General features: G+C 40.5%; 2 protein-coding genes across 3 annotated transcripts in view; both read left to right on the top strand.

Annotated features, from left to right (window-relative positions):
• Positions 1 to 5,283, top strand: part of SGO2 (shugoshin 2) — a 39,518-nt gene extending 34,235 nt beyond the window's left edge. For both annotated transcript variants that reach the window (XM_081815339.1, XM_081815340.1), the window contains one exon: positions 4,379 to 5,283. In XM_081815339.1, the coding sequence (XP_081671465.1) occupies positions 4,379 to 4,394 (16 nt within the window). In that variant the 3' untranslated portion in view covers positions 4,395 to 5,283. The remainder of the gene's footprint in view (positions 1 to 4,378) is intronic.
• Positions 5,284 to 11,311: 6,028 nt separating this feature from the next.
• The window catches only part of LOC102743959 (aldehyde oxidase-like), a 67,143-nt gene continuing 59,078 nt past the window's right edge, over positions 11,312 to 19,376 (top strand). The window contains 1 exon segment of the mRNA XM_081815318.1: positions 11,312 to 11,356. Within this exon segment, the coding sequence (XP_081671444.1) occupies positions 11,312 to 11,356 (45 nt within the window).

Raw genomic sequence — 19,376 nt, 5'->3', positions numbered from 1 at the left:
CCCCAGTTATTAAGAATTCTTTTTTTTTCTTTTTTTTTATTATGTTATATTAATCACCATACATTACATCATTAGTTGTTTTTTTTTTTTTTTAAAGATTTTATTTATTTATTTGACAGAGAGAGACACAGCGAGAGAGGGAACACAAGCAGGGGGAGTAGGAGAGGGAGAAGCAGGCTCCCCGCAGAGCAGGGAGCCCAATGCGGGACTCGATCCCAGGACCCTGGGATCATGACCTGAGCTGAAGGCAGTCGCTTAACCAACTGAGCCACCCAGGCGCCCACATCATTAGTTTTTGATGAATTCTTTATGTATTAGGGATATTAGCCCTTGTAGTATATGTAGCCAGTATTTTTTTGAGTTTATCAATTATTTTTTTGACTTTGTTTTTTTAATTATTTTTACATAGTTAAATTTCTTAATCTTTCATTCTCTTTGAATTTTAAATCATAGTTAGAAGGTCTTTCCCTATACCATGGTTAAAGAGGAATTCATCATATTTTTTTCTAGTATTTTTATAGTTTTATTTCTTACATAAATCCCTAGTCCATTTAGAATTTTTTTTTAGTGTGAGGTATAAGATATGGATCTAATTTTGTCTTTCTTCCAAAGGCTACCCATCTGTACTTGCACCATTCATTTATTTACAAATGCATCTTTATCCCAAAGATTGGAGATGTCAACCATGTCATATTCTAAATTTCTGTATGTATTTGGGGGGGTACATCTAATGCTGGACTTTTTATTCTATTGCAGTGATCTACCTGTCTAGTATAGAGGCTGTATATGATGTTTTAATGTCTGGTAAGGCTACTGCCTTCTCATAGTTTTTCTTTTCCATTGTTTCCTTAGGTGTTTTTACGTATGAACTTTTTTTTTTTTAATTATTTTATTTTATTTTATTTTTTTTTGACATATGAACTTTAGTATTTAGTTGGCAAGCTCAGGGTTTCTCAAACTCAGCACTATTGACATTTTGAGCTAGATATTTCTTTGTTGTGGCAGGCTGTTCCGTGCATTGTAAGATATTTAGCAGTATCCCTGCCCTCCACCCAGTAAATGTCAGTAGCACCCATCCACTTAAAACAATCAAAAATATCTCTAAATGTTGCAAAATGTCACAGAGGAGGTGAAATTGCTTTGAGTTCAAAATGACTGGTCTAGCTTGCTGGTATTTTTATTGGAATTGCATTCAATTTATACCTTAATTTAGGGAGAACTAACATCTTTGTATTGAGTTGTGCTATGTAAGAACAGGAGATGTCTTTGTATTTATTCAAGTCTTCTTTTGTAACTTTTAGAAGTGTTTTAAAATTTTCTTCAAACGGGTTTTACACATTTCTTGTTAAATTGATTTGTAGGTATTTAGTCTTCTTGGTTGCGAATGCACATGTAACTTGGACATGTAAATCATGCTCAGTATTTATTTGTGAGTATGAAAGGTGTTGAATTCTGTGTAAGTTTATAACTTGCTACTTAACTAAATTTCTTTTATTATCTGTCTCATTGATTCTCTCAAGTAAAACTTAATGGAGGAGGAATACCATGATACCATCTGAAAATAGAGTTAGTTTTACTTCTTTACCCATTCATATGCCTCTGATTGATTTCTCTTGTTTTATGGCATTGGCTAATACCTCAAGTACAGTTTCACATATTAATAGGAATAGTGGGCATTCTTGCCTTGTTCCTGACTTGAGTGGTATTTCCACTCTGTTGTCTCCCCATTAAACAAGATAATGAGGGTGCCTGGGTGGCTCAGTTGGTTAGGCGACTGCCTTCGGCTCAGGTCATGATCCTGGAGTCCCAGGATCGAGTCCCACATCGGGCTCCCTGCTCGGCGGGGGGTCTGCTTCTCCCTCTGACCCTCCCCCCTCTCATGTACTCGCTCTCTCTCATTCTCTCTCTCTCAAATAAATAAATAAAATCTTTAAAAAAAAAAAAAAACAAGATAATGACTTTAGTATTAAAGTAAGTATATACCATTTATAATATTAAGAAAATGTCCCCCAATGTCTTTTGAGTGTTTTAATCATGGATGAGTGTTGCATCATGTCAAGGACTTTTTCAGTATCCATGAAAAATTTATATGCTTTATTTCCTTAGATTTATTAACATGGTATATGATAATAGGTTTTCTAATATTGAACTGAACTTGCATTCCTGGAATAAATCTCACTTGGTCATGGTATATGTTTTTCATAATGTGCTGTTGGATTTGCTTTTGTAACTATGCTGTGAGTACTTGAGAAGAATATGTACCCTCTTTTATCAGAGTATAGAGTTTGATATATATTCGTAAGATTTACCCCTATATCCTTTAGATCTTCTCTCTCCTTATTTTTTTGCCCACTTCATCTATCTTGCACTGAGAGTGTTGTATATTAAAATCTCTTATTATTGTGTTCCTATCTGTCTCCATGCATCTCCTGTAGTTTTTGCTTCATAAAGGTAGTTGCTCTGCTATTTGGTACATAAATATCATAATTACTATATACTCATAGAGTAATATTCATGATTAATCCACATTGTAGATTAGGACTTTTACTATTGAAAATGTCCCCCTTTGTCATATTCAGTGCTTTGGGACTTAAAAGATAAAGACTTTAAAAAATATATTTGTATTACCTTCTTGTTACTTCTGCCACCCCTATCCTCAGTGCCTAAAATGATCATTCTATAATACTTTGCAAGCAGTTTCATTCAGGATCTCTTCTCACTGGGGGCCTATCAGAAGCTGTGATATATCTGCTGGATGTCATCCAAAAAGAAAAAAAAAAGGCAGCTGGTTTGTCATCATTCTTAGTATTTATACTAATGTTCATTGTGATATTTGCTTTTAAAAAATTTACCAACTAAACCATTTACCAAATAATCTGTATGCCCAATAGGCATACAGATCTAAACTAAAATAGAATACTATTTCATTGCAGCATTTTGCTGTATTTAGAATAGGTAACTCTTCTAAAGAATTAATTAAATTCTATCTAATTACCCAAGGCAGTGGTATCATCGGCTCTAGAGAGGGGTACAGAGGAGGGAAAGAGACCTACTCGATAGCTAACCATTTATACCTTTGTAATTTGGGACCATGTATATGTATGTCATCTAAAAAACATGTGTAATGTAAAGAATAAATACAGCTCCACTTTTTGCAACATGATATACTAGGTGTATGATCAAACTAAAAAATAAAATTACTGGGTAAAATATTAAAAAACAAAACAAAAGCCAAACAAAAAACCCCCTTGAACATATCTATTAGCCAGAAGAGAAGGAGAAAGAGAGCTCGCATCAGAGACTGAATGAGAGCAGGAACCCAGAGAGGCAGGTGGACTCTGGCTTTTGCCCGAACATATTTACCAAACTAGGTGAACCTAAGTGTTGGATTCACAGCTTTATGGGGCTGGGGACAGAAGGCATATCCTAGGGTTTAGCTAAAATGAAAAGTCCAATAGTAGATCACCTTCAATAAAGTTGAGCTACTTTCTCAGTAGGAGGCAAACTAAAAATAACCTTCCCACCAGCTTTTTTAAGCCCCAAGAAATAACTCTGGTACTGAACTGAGGAGGAAAAAAATCTTCTGAGAATTCATAACCAAAATCAAACTCGCATGCATTGCAGCTGGAATTCATAATATCTGGAAGTCACAGAAAACCTCAAGCTGAGGATTTAGTATTAGCCCATGACTTGTAGTGCCCCCTGTTGTCCATTAGAAGGAAATGCAAATATTTTCTAGAGCTCTCCCTCATCTTAGTCCTCAACAAATTTTCTACAGATAAAATTCCAAGGGAAATGAACAGTTAGCTCATAGTAAACACTACATACACAAGGGAACAAGGTACTAGCAGAAACAACTGATAGCAGAATTAGATACAGAATGTAAAATAAGAATGTTTAATGTTTCAGTGAAGGAGAGACTTGGAAGTGAATAAAGGTGTTGAAAAAAAAAAAAACACCTTTACTGTGAAGAAAAGCAAGGAAGAGATGAACACAGTTCAGGATAGTGATTACTTCTTGGGGGACGACAGGGATGTGATCAGAAAGGGGTGCACTGGAGGCTTCTGAGGTGTGGTAATATTTTATTTCTTAACCTGGGTGGTAGGTACATCAACATTTATTTATTGTTTTTAAGTTGTACATTTTCATATATTCTTCTATGTATGCTGAAGTTCATAATAAAAAAGAAATACATAGTAAAACATGTAGTGTGTGAAATCTAAGTTGGTCAGTTTTTCTTAAACCTTATTTTATAATTCCTACTATCATAGAGTATTCCAGATATATGATACAGGAGTTTTCTTCTCCATGCTTCACAGCAAAAGCATCAGCTTTGAGTTGTTAATACTGTTCATCTTCCCTTTTTTCTACTCTGCAGGAAGATGAGAAGATGAGGTGAATGTATGGATTCTGGTTTTTTTGAATTCTCAAACCATACCAAGTCAAAACAGGGATATAACAAGGATCCAAAGATGAAATGCGTGATGAAGGCTTCCCCCCCACCTTTTCATGAGTATTAATTTATTCTTATGTTTACATATATGTGTATAAAATAGCTATTTTGTAATATTAAACTTCTAAAATCATTTTGGTCATCCTATAACTTATGTTGCTGTTTTTGTGAACTTCTTTCAACCTAACAGCCTTTAACTAAGCAAAAGCTGTTAACCTTTTAACCAAATAAAATGTGTTATAAATATTTTTGCATTGGTTATCTTGTTGTATACCAAGCTATCTTGTTTTATTTTTAAACCATCCAATATATTTGATCACCTAGAAGATTTTAAAAGTTGCCTCCTGCCTTGGCCAGTTTTCTGTCACCCTTCATTCTTACACTTTCAGAATTACCTGTTAGATGTCAATTTCTGTATTATTTCCATTCTCTGTAATCTGATGACTTGGCTGAGGGGCTTAACCTTTCAGGCTCTTTTAAATTTGGTTTTTATAACTTTATTTTAAAGAACCCTTACTATAGTAGTAATAGAAAGTAATAAATCCTATTGATGTCTGAGATCAATGAACATAATTTACTGTATTCAAATGACAAGTCAAATTCTATTCTGCCTAGATGGAAAAGCTTACTTAGAGAATATCTGACAACTGAAAGGGTGAACTAGTGTTTTTAACAAACACTTCAGATCATTCTGGGGCAGACTGTCCTAGGACCAAACTCTGAGGAATTGCTGTAGGAATACAGAGTCCCACGGAACTTACTCATAATATCAACAATGTGGGTTGAGTGGAGGCCTTATTAAAGGAACAGTTTACACAAAGATTAAGAGCCTGGCACCCTGACAATCTTTGTTCTCTTTCCTATACACCTATTACTTGGAGACTATGGACCTCCTAGAGGCAGTCTCCAGTATTATATTTTTGTCCCTATTGCTTATTTCTATTTTTCCTCCTTTCTGTGAGTTTTTTCTTTTTTTCCCTTCCCATGTAAATTATTTTTCAGTTTATGTAGTCAAATTTATCAACCTTTTATTGCTGGTGGAATTTGGTCACAGTAAGAAAGAATTTTCCTTCTTCCAGATTATAAAGACATTTACCCATGGTCTCATTTTGTTTTACATTTAAATTTCTGATTCATGTGGAATTTTTTTCTATGATATGAGATATGAATGCAACTTCAACCTTTTTCCAAATGACTCCCCCATTATTGAGAAGGTCCATGTTCTCCATTACTGATTTGAAATGCTACCCTTTTTTATGTTGTATTTCCACGTACACTTAAATTTATTTCTCAATTTTCTGTTGTATTGGTCTGTGTGTCTGTTTATGCCCCACTACCATACTCCGTAGACTTTAGGGGGAGTATCAAAGTTTCCCTCTCCTAGAGCTTTTACATATTTCTTAATAAATTTATGCCTAGGAATTTTTTTTTCTTGGTAATAAAAATGGGATCTTCCCTTTGATTCTCTCTTCTAATTATTTGCATATATATGTTCATTATTGATTTCTGTATGTTAATTACTGAACATTCATTGTTTGTAGTATTTTCCAGACATATGTCCTGAAAACTAGGTTAACTTTACCTCTTTTTTTTTTCCCCTTCCAAATCTTATGCATCTCATTGCTTTCTTTTGTCTAATTAATTGTATGGCTGCTACCTTAAGTAAAATGTTAAATTGTAGTGAGAAGAATAGGTACCCTTGTATTCTTCCTGATTTTCATGGGAATGCCTTTGGTTTTACCCTAATAAGTAAGATGCTGGGTTTTGAGCTGGTTATGTATAATTTATAATCACATTAAAGTATTGTCTATCAATTATTTTATTGAGTGCTTCTTTAAAAAATCATGACTGAGTGTTGAATTTTTGTCAAGTGACTTTTGACATTGATAGAGACTGTATGAGTTAGGGTCCAGCCAAGAGATAGAAACCACAATTATTTTATAAATTGTTAGCCATATAGTACAGAACTAAACAAGGGACCACTGGAGTGTCATAGAGGAGGTAACTATGGGAAGTACTCTGGGGCTGGGGATGCAAAGAAAAAAGAATGGAATTACTGAAACCTAAAGGCTTGGAGGAAGAGTTCCAGGACTCTAGGGAAGGTGTGCAACAGGTTAGTGCTGTTTCCCTGATGGGCTAGGACAAGACTGGTCTGATAGTGTGGAACAGCTGCAGACTGGAACCCTCTGTTGCTTCTGAAGTCCGTTGTTCCTGCAAGGGTGAGCCATTTCTGTGATGATGCTGACAGGAACAAGTAGCAAACAGGAAGGAGCAAATTTCTTTTCCTCCACCATACTTGCAGTTTGCTTCTATCTCCTTCTATTGCCAGAGACTGAAAGGGAGCCTGGCAAAGGAAAAAATGGGGTTTTGTAAAGGCCTGGCCTTAACAAGTGGAGTGAGACATGTGGATTTGAAGCTGAAACATAATAGCTTAATAGCACAAAGGGATATGATTATTCTCCTTAGGTATGTTCATATAACAAACTATATTCACTGATTTGTTGATACTGAAACATTCTTACTTTCATGGAATAAATTCCACTTTTTAGTATGTGCCAGCCATTGTCTCTCACCTCCAAGCCCACCTCTCTACAATTTGCTGTGTGATTCTGGAACTCTACAAATCACATTTTTTTTTCTTTGCTAGCTGACTTTTTAAGCTTCTGTCAGCAAGGGGTGATAGAGACAAAATCAGAAAGAGGGACAAAAAACTTGTTCCTTTTTTGCTTGGGTTCCCTGTCAACATCCCCTCAGCAATGGTGATTCCCTCGGGGCAGCAGTTGGTTTGTCACCAGTCAATTTAGCATTCCTAGAACCGGCTTCATAATGCCCCCATGGAGGTACCAGCACTACTTGGGCTGTGCCCCTCACGGGCCTCAGGCCTAGCTCCTCAGGGAGCCTCCTTCAGGCTCCTGAGGTGTCCCAGCCATCTGTGCCACAAGCCTTCTTTGAGATCTGCGTTCTGACTCCTAGGAGCCCTTTCCTAGCTCCTGAGGTATTAAACAGTAGCTGAGCAGGACCCTCTCCTCAGCCGCCAAGGTTCTGGGTTCTAATAATCCCAGCCTCTTCCTTTTTATTACCCAGCTGATTCCTGTGGTACATTAATGGAGGGAATGCAAAATGATACAAACTTTATAGAAAAGATTTTGACATTATCCAGCAAAATTACATAGCCATATACAATCATACAACCCAGTAGTCTCACTTTTAGGAAACTATAGTGAAAATTCTCTTGAAAAAATACAAAAATTTCGGGGGCGCCTGGGTGGCTCAGTGGATTGAGCGTCTGACTCTTGATTTGGGGTCAGGTCATGATCTTAGGGTCATGAGATCAAGCCCCATGTCAGGGTCCGTGCTCAGCGGGAAGTCTGCTTGGGATTCTCTCTCCCACTCCCTCTGCCCCTCCTCCCACCTTTTCTCTCTCTAAAATAAATGTTTTTTAAAAATTTCACTATAGTATGGTTTGTAACAGCAAAAATGGAAAAAAGGAACAACCTAAGTAACATCACTAGAGGACAGCTAACTTGAAAACCAACTGAAATGAATGAAAATAACTATCAAGTTGGTGACAGAGATACCCAATCTTACAAAAGGTATTTTGAATTTGTATCTTTATCAGGATATACTCTAAGGGTAAAAAGAACTATAACAAAATTTTAAACTTTCATTTACTAGTCTCATTGCTGCTATAATATTGATGTGGCTATTATGAAATAGTTCTAAGGACAGATTAAAGAAATTAGATTTCAGAAACTTCAGAATCTTTGGTTGCAGAATCAAACTCTGCAATCTTAAATTTTAATTAGAAATATTAGTGTGAACTCACGCTTTTTGCACTTTTAAAAAAGTTACGTATTTTCTAGTTCTGTCCACTAAAAATGTTTAGAAACGATGACTGACTAGCAATGAGTACTTCTAGCATCTAGATTGTGGTTTCTAAATACTATTTCCCATCACAGAGACCAGGGCTCTTTGGAGAAATGGCTAATTCCAAGTTTGGGACAGTATATAACCAAGGTGAGCCTGGGATGTCTTGTACCAGAAAACAAGGACGTTATTAAAAATGAATGTGACCATATAAAAAGGACACAAGTTCCAATTTGAAGGTGCCTCCATTGGCCTAAGATGGGACAAACTCAACATTGGTATGAAAGATTGTAACATTAAAACATGTTATACAAAAAGTCACAAATTCATAATGATTAAAAAAAAGAGAAACAAAAACATTGGATGCTCTGAAAATTTGTAAGAGGAAATAATAAGGATGTATTTTGCCTTTCTGATATTAATTCTATTTGTGCATAGTCAATAGCCCTAATGAATAGTGATAGTTCTGTTCAAAAGAATCTCAACTGAAGAATGCTGAAGGAATGTTAGAGTTAGGAAAATTACCATTTTGCAGCCTCCTAATAAAATAACTGCTTCAGACAGTGGTCAGCAATGTATGGTGAAACCATGAGGTGAGATGTTGATGGAGAAATTCATTATGAAGAGATAACCCATTGAAGCCACTGATCAATCTTAGCATCATTAAGAATGAGACAACCAGACATCATAAGCCTCCTGATGTGCTACAATGTCAAGTGTACGGCATCACCCATGAAGTCTTCTCATTACCTCCCCCAACCCCAAAGTTGAGCTGGAATTTAATCAAGGCTTTGGAGCGATAGGCATGATATGATTTGAAGTTTGGGTCCAGTAGCCAATGACCAGGAAAGAATTCTTGAGATGTTTTTAGTACAAAAAGGTGATTTTATTATATCACAAGGACAAAGACCCATGGGCAGAGAGAGCTGCACCTGCAAGTGTGAGGTGTGACTGACTATATACTTTTAAGTTTGTGGAAGGAGGGGAGGGAGAGATAACATTAAGTTTTTAAGGAATTTCTATATGCTGAAAGCAAGGTCTTACAGAACCTTGAAGATTTAGCTACTGTCAAGATAAGGTTGCTTTTAGTCTTCAATAAAACATAAACATTGAGGCATTAAGGCGGCCATGATTCCTTGTGGAATGTTAGGCTCTGAGTGTTTCAGGTATCAGTGTGCTGCAAGCTGTAAGGAGATTTCATTTAGGCCACATATCTCTTGCCTTTGTTTTCCTCATCAGGCACAGTATACACGTAGTAAGTAGGGTGGAAGAACAAAGAACACCAGAAGAAGCAATCAGCCATTATAAAATGTGGTGCATTCTGTAGGACAACTGACTGGACATGTTAATAGCATAAAAAGGGGGAGTGGGTGAAGGGACTGTTGTAGATTAAAACAGACTGAAGAGACAACAAAAAATACATTGAATAGCCTTGGTTTGATTCAAAGAAATCAAATGTAAAAGGACTTTTTTGGATGCTGGGAAATTTTCAGGATATTAAGAAAATATTTTGTGAGGTGTGAACATGGCATTTCGAGTAAAGAAATGTCTTTTTTAAAAATGTATACTAAAGTACTTAGGGATAAAGTAACATTCCTGAGATTGGCTTTAAAATACTCCAGAAGGGGCGCCTGGGTGGCTCAGATGGTTAAGCATCTGTCTTCGGCTCAGGTCATGATCCCAGGTCTCGCTGCTCAGCAGGGAGCCTGCTTCTCCCTCTCCTTCTACTGCTCCCCCTGCTTGTGCTCTCTCACTCTCTCTGTAAAATAAATAAAATCTTTAAAAAAAAAAATACTCCAGAAAAAGTTAAGAGAATATGGCAAAATGTTGACCATTTTCAGAGCTCAATGAGGTATATGGCAACGCTAGTTGTACTTCTCACTTTTATGTACTAACTTTGGAAATTTTCACAAAATTTTGTGTTCACATAAACGAAATGACATGGGCAAGTGTTCTAGGTATATTTTTTAAAAGATGTTTTATTATTTATTTGAGAGAGAGAGTGAGTGGGGGGAGAAGCAGAGAGAGAGGGACAAGTGGACTCTGTGCTGAGGGCCAGCCGGACCAGGGGCTCCATCTCATGACCCTGAGATCATGAGGAGAGCTGAAATCAAGAATTGGAGGCTTAACCAACTGAGCCACCCAGGTGCCCCAGTGTTCTAGGTATATTAAATGAAAACAAGTCTGGAAAATAACTAGTTCGGTTCTATTTGAGTTTTTAAAAGGAGTTACAGGCAGATTTCAAAAATGTAAAGATAGACCCAAAAATTAATACTGGTAAATTCTAAGTTGTAGGCTTACAGATAATTTTTGTATTTATGCTTTTCAGTATTTTCCAAGTTGCCTTTAAAAAAAAGTTTTCCAAGATTTTTATATCTCTGTTCATATTTACCAGATAAACTGTTGTTATTTACTGGATAGACTGTGAATAGTGATGAAGCTTAAAAAAAAAAAAAAAGGGTTATCTCTATATCAAGGTAGCTCTTGATTTTAAAAAATAAACTTGGATAGTTATTTCTAAAACTGTAAGACAAAGTTGTAAAACCACCGGTTGTCCTTAAGCTCCTTTCCTGCAAAGTTGGAATGAATGGGATTGTTTTATGAGGACTGCACCAGGTGTGGTGGGAGCAATGGCACAAAAAATGGCTTGTTCCCGAACTGCACATCTGGCTGGAAAGCCACTTAAAACCCGCACCAATGAAAGACGCCCAAAGAGACGCCGCAGGACCTGCCGCACCTGCCGAGAGGCGGAGAGCGCGGCGCGGACGCAGACGCGGGGAGTCGGCGCGAGGAGGGGAAGCTCCCGCCAATGATCTCGGCGGCCGGAGCGCTCGCGTGACGTCCTGGGAACCGGGCAGGCTTTCCCCGCCAGGCGCACGGAATTTTAGGTCTTCAGTGGAACTCTCTCCCTGGGACTTGGCTGCCGGGTAGGCTCCGCCGGCAGCGCAGTCGGCGACCCCGGGGCCCGGTGCGGGGCCATGACCCGCCAGCATGGACCGGGCGGCGGAGCTGCTCTTCTACGTGAACGGCCGCAAGGTGAGCGCGCTCGCGGCGGCTTCTGGCCTCCCGGCCGCTGTGCCCCCGCGCGCCCCTCCGCCCCCACCCGGCAGGTGCAGGGTGTGCTTTCCCGACCGCCCTGGCGCTCCGGGCCCCACTCGCCGGGGTTCCTTTTCCTTCTCCTTCCGAGACCCGCTGACCACCGACCTCACCCGCCCCACCCCGCAAACAGGAGGAGAAATGGCTGTTCTTCCTAGTCGGGGTCAGCGCTGCCCAACCTTCCCCCCTCAAACCCGCAGATAACGGAACGGCCGGGTAGACGGGGAGCAGTCTATAGACGGCTGAGCCTGGGCTCTCGGCTCTCCCGTGTGTCTGCCTGAGCAGAGAGCGGCTTAGACCAGAAGGACGAACGAATTCAAACGACTCTTATCGTTTCTCAGGTGAGGCAGCTGTGACTTGCTCCAGTCACAGCAAATTCCTGGCAGAGCTGAACCCAGAGCCGGGTTCTGGGGACTTGGAGGTCCTCCCTGCGTCCGCTGTGATGCGGCGTCTGTGCTCTCAGAAACCGGGCTGGCTCTGCAGAGCCTCGGCGAGAGTTCCGGCAGTGCTCAACCTTGGAGCGCTGCAAAGCCCCTGGGCGTCCTTGAAAACACCCCTCACACCCAACGTGGCCATAAACCGCGTTCACTCAACGCTGTCCCAGCCTATTGGCACCACTTTGCAAGGGAGAAACTGAGGCAGGAAGGAAAAAGGGCTTCCTTAAGAGATGACAACCAAGCAGGGGCCATGCTCCCTGCCCTTCCACAGTGCCAACACCTTCAGAGCCAGCGGTGAGTCCCGCTTCTGGGTCTAGGGGAGCCAAACACTTTCCCCGACTGACTGGCGCCAGCGACGCACCAAGAAGCTGAGGTCTCACTGGAGGCCTGTTCTAGGCCCTGATGGTATTTTTGCACTTGTGGTTTTGTAGTATTTTTCTTAAAGAGGACCCCTCCCCCCAGATGGTACAAGTTCTAGGCCCCACAAAACCTTCCTTTGACCCTGTTGCCTGGGTTCCACACTGGGTAACATGAGCTTGTTATTCCTGATCTGTAATGGGGGCTCTTAGGATCCCCTCAGAGGACTACTGTGAGGGTAAAAATTGGCAGTGGGATGAAGTGTTAGCATTATGTCATTCTTTCTTTGCATGACTGAATGGCATAGCAAACAAAACTCTGGCCTTTTTATTTAGACAAACAAGGATTCAATTCCAGCTCTCTTACGGTGATGGCCTAAACTTTTAGAGCCCCAGGTCCTCTGTTAAAAAGGGATACTGCTACTTAGATCAAGTGATAATGCATTATTTAATTTGTTTGTTAAGGGTCTACTCTAGAAGGCAGTGTTCCAGTGTTCTCAGGGGATGCAACAGAACACAGAAATGACAAAGTCCCTGCTTGCATGGAGTTTACATTGTGCTGGGGAGGCAGACAGCAAGCACATAAGCAAGTGGAAACGTATGTCAGGCAGTGATAAGTGCTAGGACAGAACATAGAGCAGAGTGAACAGGAGCTGATATTTTAAGTGGGATGGATGTTTAGGGCTCTCTGAAAGAGTGACATTTGAGCAATGACAAATATGAAGTGAGGAGCAAACATCTGAGGGAAGTATCCCCAATGGAGGGAATGGGGGTGCAAAGATCCTCAGACATGGGGATTTCTGCATGCTAAGGGATAGCAAGGAGGGTGGTGGGGCTGGGATGTGGCCAGGGGCCAGATTGCTAGGGCTTTGTAGGTGATGGTAAGGATTCTGGTTAAACGAGGAAACTGGTTTTTGAGTCTAGCTTCTTCCTCATCCTCCCTTCCCTGCCCTCAAACAAACTCCAGTTGGATTTTTAACATAATGGCTAACAACAGTTTGTGCTCTATTGATTTTTAAAAATAGATAAGCTGGTTCTTATCCATGGGCTCATTTTTATCTATGGGTCAAATGTCCTGTGATCATTTGGAAAGTACACTCTAAAGATATCGATTCAATTTTTGCAGTTGCCCTTTTAAAAGAAATCATGCCACTCTTCCCCTTTCCTCCTCCTCCTTCTCCTCCTCCTCCCTTCCAGATTGTTAGGTGTGTGTGTCAGTCCCGGCAAGCAATCCTGATTGCCACATACATAGAATAAAGTTTCTGGTTCAGAGGATGAGGGGCTGTTGAGAAAAGTGAGGGAGAGAAACCACCAGGGAAGAGGGCTCTTAAGGTCAAACATGACCTCTGGGATTAAAAATTTGCCTCTGAGGCCCTCTGCCCATTGTTTAGTTGAATTATTTGGGTTCTTTTGGTGTTGAGTTGTATTAAGTTCTTTATATATTTTGGATAGCAATCCCTTATCAGATATACCATTTGCAAATACCTTCTCTCATTCACCTGGTTGCCTTTGTGTTTTGTTGATGGTTTCCTTTGCTATGCAAAAGGTTTTTGTTTGTTTGTTTGTTTGTTTTTGGTGTAATCTCAGTAGTTTATTTTTGCTTTTATTTTCCTTACCTGAAGAGACATATCTAGAAAAATGCTGCTGAGGCAGATGTCCAAGAGATTACAGCCTGTGTCTTCTTCTAGGAGTTTTATGGTTTCAGGTTTTGCATTAAGGTCTTTTATCCATTTTGAATTTATGTTTGTGTATGGTGTAACAAGTGGTCCAGTTTCATTCTTTGGCATGTAGCTGTCCAGTTTCCCCAATACCATTTATTGAAAAGACTGTCTTTTCCCCATTATATATTCTCGCCCACTTTCTCCTAGCTTCATTGATCATATAAGCATGAGTTTATTTCTGGGCTCTCTATTCTGTTCTATTTACCTATGTGTCTATTTAGTGCCGGTACCTTATATTTGATTGCTACACCTTTGTGGTATATCATGAAATCTTGGATTGTGGTATCTCCAGCTTTGCTTTTTTCTTCTCAAGATTGCTTTGGCTATTTTGAAATAAGTCATATAGAGAAAGACAAATACCATGTGGAATCTTAAAAAAAAAAAAAAAAAAAAAGCAAACAGAAACAGAATCATAAAGTAGAGAACAAACTGGTGGTTGCCTGAGGGGAAGGGGCTGGAGGGATGGGCAAAATAGGTGAGGAAAATTAAGTATAAACTTCCAGTTAAGAAATAAATAAGTTACAGAGATGAAAAGTACAGCATAGGCAATATAGTCAGTGATATTGTAATAACACTGTATGATGACAGATGGTGACCACACTCATTTGGTGAGCACTGAGTAACGTATAGAATTGTATAGAAGCCAGTTAGGAGACTCTAGGTGGTGTGATTAGCCTCCAGTCTGTGCTTTTTTTTTGCAAAATCCCCTCAGGTCACCAAAAGGTGTCATCAGGCAGGGTCTGAGGCCATCAGGAGGGAAGGCCAGGGCATATTGGTCAGATAGCTAGTTGCAGAGAGATTTCGGAAATTTTACTTGCTCCACCAGGGGTCCCCAGAACAGGTGACCAACTTAACATAGAGTATGAGGGAGGAAGAAGCCATAAATAAGTTATACCCCAGATGAACTCTGTAACACAGCTCAGGAACTAAAGCACGTTATTCTACAGGGCAGTGAGGTGTAGAAAGCAAAGGTGTGAGCTTTTGGAACTAGTTAGTCATGGGTTTGAGTCCTGTGCTCTCTACTCTGCCACTTGGCAACTCTGTGGCCTCAGGCAAGTTGCCTAATATCTCTGAGCCTTAGTTTTCCCCCCCGGCAAAATGGGGCTAATAACAGTAACTTCTCTCATGGAACTGAGATAAAGATTAAATTCCACGGAGAGCAGTTAGCAAGGTGCTTGGCACGCAGCAAGTACTCAATATGTAGAAATGATTATTAATATCTGCACCAGAAAATAATCTGCTTTATGTGCAGAGCCAGACCTGTCTGGAAGTGCCAAGGGGGCTGAAAATTAGTCATTGAGCATTATTTGCTCAAAAAAATGTAGGGTCTTGATATTAGTATAGGAAACTGGGATGAGCTGTCCGTTAGCTAGTCTTTCTTTGGGTTCTTGGTCTGCAGAGCTGAGAAAGGAAATTTCTGGGATGGTTATAATGATTCAGAGAAAAGTGGAGGGGGGTGGAGGTGGCTTAGGCAGGGAGAACCAACAATTAAGATGAATTTTAAAGCCACCAGAAGCTCAGTCAGAAGTGTCCTCCTTCTCTATTGTAAGGATGCTGGGGGTTATTGCTCTTCTCTACTGGGTCCCACAAATACATCTCTTTCTTTCCTTTCCTGGTATGTCTCAGCCTTGTCCTTTCACACATCTCATTCCCTTTCTTAGTTTCCATTCTTTCAACACTTTCTCACCCCTCCTCATCTCCCTTCTCTTTCTTCTTTCTGCCTCTGTCTTGGATGTGGTGAAGACCCCTCAGGTACTAGTCACTGGCCCGGTACAGAGGAAAGTGATTTCTCAATCTTGTGCAGTATGAACTTGAAATCTCACAGAGGGCTGGTGGAGATATAGAAGGACAGATCCTTACAACGCTCAAGGCTGTACTGAGCCAGGAACATGTCATGACCCTGATCCAAGAACTGGCATCATCTTCCCAAACCAGAGTCAGCGAGAGTAACTCTGTTCCTCATTCCCTTCCCAGCCCCCAGCCCCCAGCTTGGCCCTGATCTCACAGTTTCACTCCAAGACTGCCAGGACAGGGCGCATGCCATATCTCTGCCCCTACCTCCCCCTCCAAATAGGCCATCCACCAACTAAGAAAAATAAACACATTGCAAGCCAGGGGCACTTTGAACCAGACTCCAATCTCTTGAGACATCTCTTAGAACAAGTACCCAAACAAGCAAGGCCTGCTTCTTCCAATGGACCTGCTTCCATTCCATTCCTTCCAAAAATATACAAATATCCCTCAAGCCTAAATGCTCTTCTTTACTATCTAAGCTACCCAGATCCTGTTTCGTCATTAAAATTGGGCTTCTGTAAAATTTACCATCGTATGTATTAACTAGGATTACTTTCAGCTGTGAATGGCACAAACTCAAAAAACAGTGATTCAAACAAGATACAGATCATTTTTACTTTACATAAAAGGATATCTTGGGGCTGGTCCAGAAGCTTCATGATGTCATCTGAGACCCAGATTTCTTCTTTTTCCTCTACAGCTGTTAATATATTGCCTTATGGTCTAGGATAGCTGCTGGAGTCCTAGCCATTTCATCCCTTTTCCAGGCAGCAGGAAGGAAGAAAGGGAAATGCATGCTGGGATACACAAGAAGCAGTTTCTGCCATCATTCTTGGCACTTCTCTGTTTTTCTTTCTTTTCTTCTGTTCAGATGCCCCAAGACTGTGAGAAATCCTTCCTCTCTCCTCAGTGTTCTCATGATTATTTATTAAAGTTAATTAACATTTATTATGTCCCTATGATATATCCCCAGCACCTAGCTCAGTGGTTGACACAAAGAAGAATAACAGAAGGTGGTGTCTCCCAGGATCAAGAGAGGCTTATACAGACACAAATAAAATTATGATGCAGGGTACAGTGCTGCTACTCAATTCCAGTGTGTGGGTGGTTTCTCCCCACACCACCAAACAATTCCCTGACTCCTGAGTGTTTTACAATTCAACTCAGTTCTTACACTATCTACCCAGAGATAGCATCAGGTTCCATTAAAGGCTCAGTCCCACAAGAAGGCTCCTCCCTGCCTTCAAATGCCAATCATAAGTCCAGGTTGTTACCTACTTGTGACTGACTGACTATAAACCGGATTTCCACAACCCCCTCCTTATGTTTGATTAATTTGCTAGAGTGGCTCACAGAACTCAGGTAACCAGTTTACTCACTTGATTCCTGGTTTATTACAAAGGGTATTAAAGGCTATGAATCAACAGCCAGATGAAGCTATAGGATGAGGTCCAGAACAAAGGAGCTTCTGACCCCATGGAATTGGGATATGGCACAGGTAGCATATGGATGTGTTCTGGTTCACCAACTTGGAAGCTCTCTAAGCCCATCCTTTTGGGCTTTTATGGAGGCTTCATTATACAGGCATGACTTATTAAATCATTGGCCATTGGCAACTGATTTAACTTGCAGTCCCTCTTCCCTTTCTGGAGGTCAGGGGACAGGACCGAAAGTTCCAACCCTTTAATCACATAGTTGGTTCTTCTGGCAACCAGCCCCCGTTAGGTTAATTCCAAAAGTTATACCATTAACATAACAAAGACACCTTGATCACACTCAACACAAGAAATTCCAGGGATTTTAGGAGCTATGTACCAGGAACAATGCCTGAAGATAAAATATGTATTCCTAATTATAAGTCACAATGTCATATGGAGTCCACAAAGTTCTATGACAGATGTGTGGACATTGGCCATGGGAGCACAGAGGAAGCTGGTTACCTGGAGCAGAGGATGGAAAGATATATTAGATGGCAGCACCCCACAGAAGAGAACACTTGAGCAGGGCTTTGAATGATGTACAGAATTCTGCCAAGTAAAGAAGATAGGGAGGACTTTTAGAAGGAATCCTATATCCAAAATGTAGTGAAGGGTGAAAGGCCTGCCAGCCCAGCCAGTTCTCCCATGTGACCCAGTGTTAAAGATACACGGGTTGAGTGGCAGGAGAAGGTGGGCAGTCTGTCAAAAAGGCCTTGCAGGCTATGCCAAGGAGTTTGAATTTCTTCTTGTATTCCAGGAACTCTAGAATATAAATTTCCCTAAGACACATTCAGTGTGCTCATTAATCATGCACCTCTTCTTGGTCTTTCTCCCAGAAATTCTGATTCCACAGGGATGTCAATTTAACAGGCACCCTGAATGATTCAGGAATTCCCAGCATGGTGGTTTGGCAGCCAGGAGGCAGTGTTGAATTAAAGCAGATACGATGGTGATCAGGCTTGGATTTTAAAGAGGTCATTCCAGTAGTGATATAAAGAGTGGTACTGTGGGTGCCAAGAATGGAGGCAGGAGACACGTTAGGCAGCTCTGATAATTATTCTGGCAAGAAGTCGTGAGTGTTGATCCTGAGGAGTGACAGTAGAAGTGCAGGGTGTTTAGAGAATCATTTTGAAAGTATGAGTGACAGGACTTGGTGACACTGATTGTGGTGGATTGAAAGAAATAAAAAGTTGAGAATAGCTCAGGTTTTTAAGCTGGGAAGACTTAGCAGATGGTGAGGTTATTAAACAAGTTAGTGAAAAGAAGGGAAAGAGTAAGTTTGGGAAATAAAATAGTTTCATTTGAGGGCCTATTAAGTTTGGGATGCCTGGAGGGACACTTAATTTTTTTTTTTTTTTGTATTACAGTATGGGTATGTGTACCCCCCTGAAACACACACAGACAATCCCACCTCTCACTATATTGCAGACTCCTCTAGGGCACAGATCTGACCTTGGAAATTGGCATATGTTTCACTTTCCCTGGCATATGGCCACTTAGAATTGAGGGTGAGGAGGCATCCATAGAATAAGCATATGTCCCCTCCTCACCTACTTCCCAAAAGAGTAGCAGAATAACACGGTGAAAGATGAACTCTACTTCTGAGATTGTGAAGCAAATCATGGTTCTCTTTGTTCTGTGACTAAAAGAAATACAGAGTTTTAATCAAAAAAGAGAAAACACTTTGGGGAACATAACCAATCATGACATTCGGTCATGCCATCCATTGGGTGTTGCTGTCCTATTGCTGTGCTGCTAGGCTGCCCACACAAACCCGCTTCTTAAGTGTATCCTTTCTTGCACATCTTTGGATTACTTGGCATATACATTTTATCTTCTCTTGTGTTTCTTTGATCTGGGGTCATGGTTGGTTGTATTCTCTTCCTGAAAACTGTAATTCAGGGTGCCTGGGTGGCTCAGTCATTAAGCGTCTGCCTTCGGCTCGGGTCATGGTCCCGGGTCCTGGGATCGAGTCCTGCATCGGGCTCCCTGCTTGGCGGGAAGCCTGCTTCTCCCTCTCCCACTCCCCCTGCTTGTGCATGCTCTCTCTCTCTCTCTCTCTCTGTCAAAAAATAAAATCTTAAAAAAAAAACTGTAATTCTTCAGCCATGATAAACAAGATTTTTTTTAAAAAATTATATCAGTATCTCAATATTCTATTCCAGCAACCACCC

The sequence above is a fragment of the Leptonychotes weddellii genome, chromosome 3 (assembly GCF_054177405.1).
Source record: "Leptonychotes weddellii isolate Sample4059 chromosome 3, ASM5417740v2, whole genome shotgun sequence".
Classification (NCBI taxonomy): domain Eukaryota; kingdom Metazoa; phylum Chordata; class Mammalia; order Carnivora; family Phocidae; genus Leptonychotes; species Leptonychotes weddellii.
The sequence above is the reverse complement of the archived record's forward strand: the minus strand, read 5'-3'. Positions and strand labels throughout refer to the sequence as shown.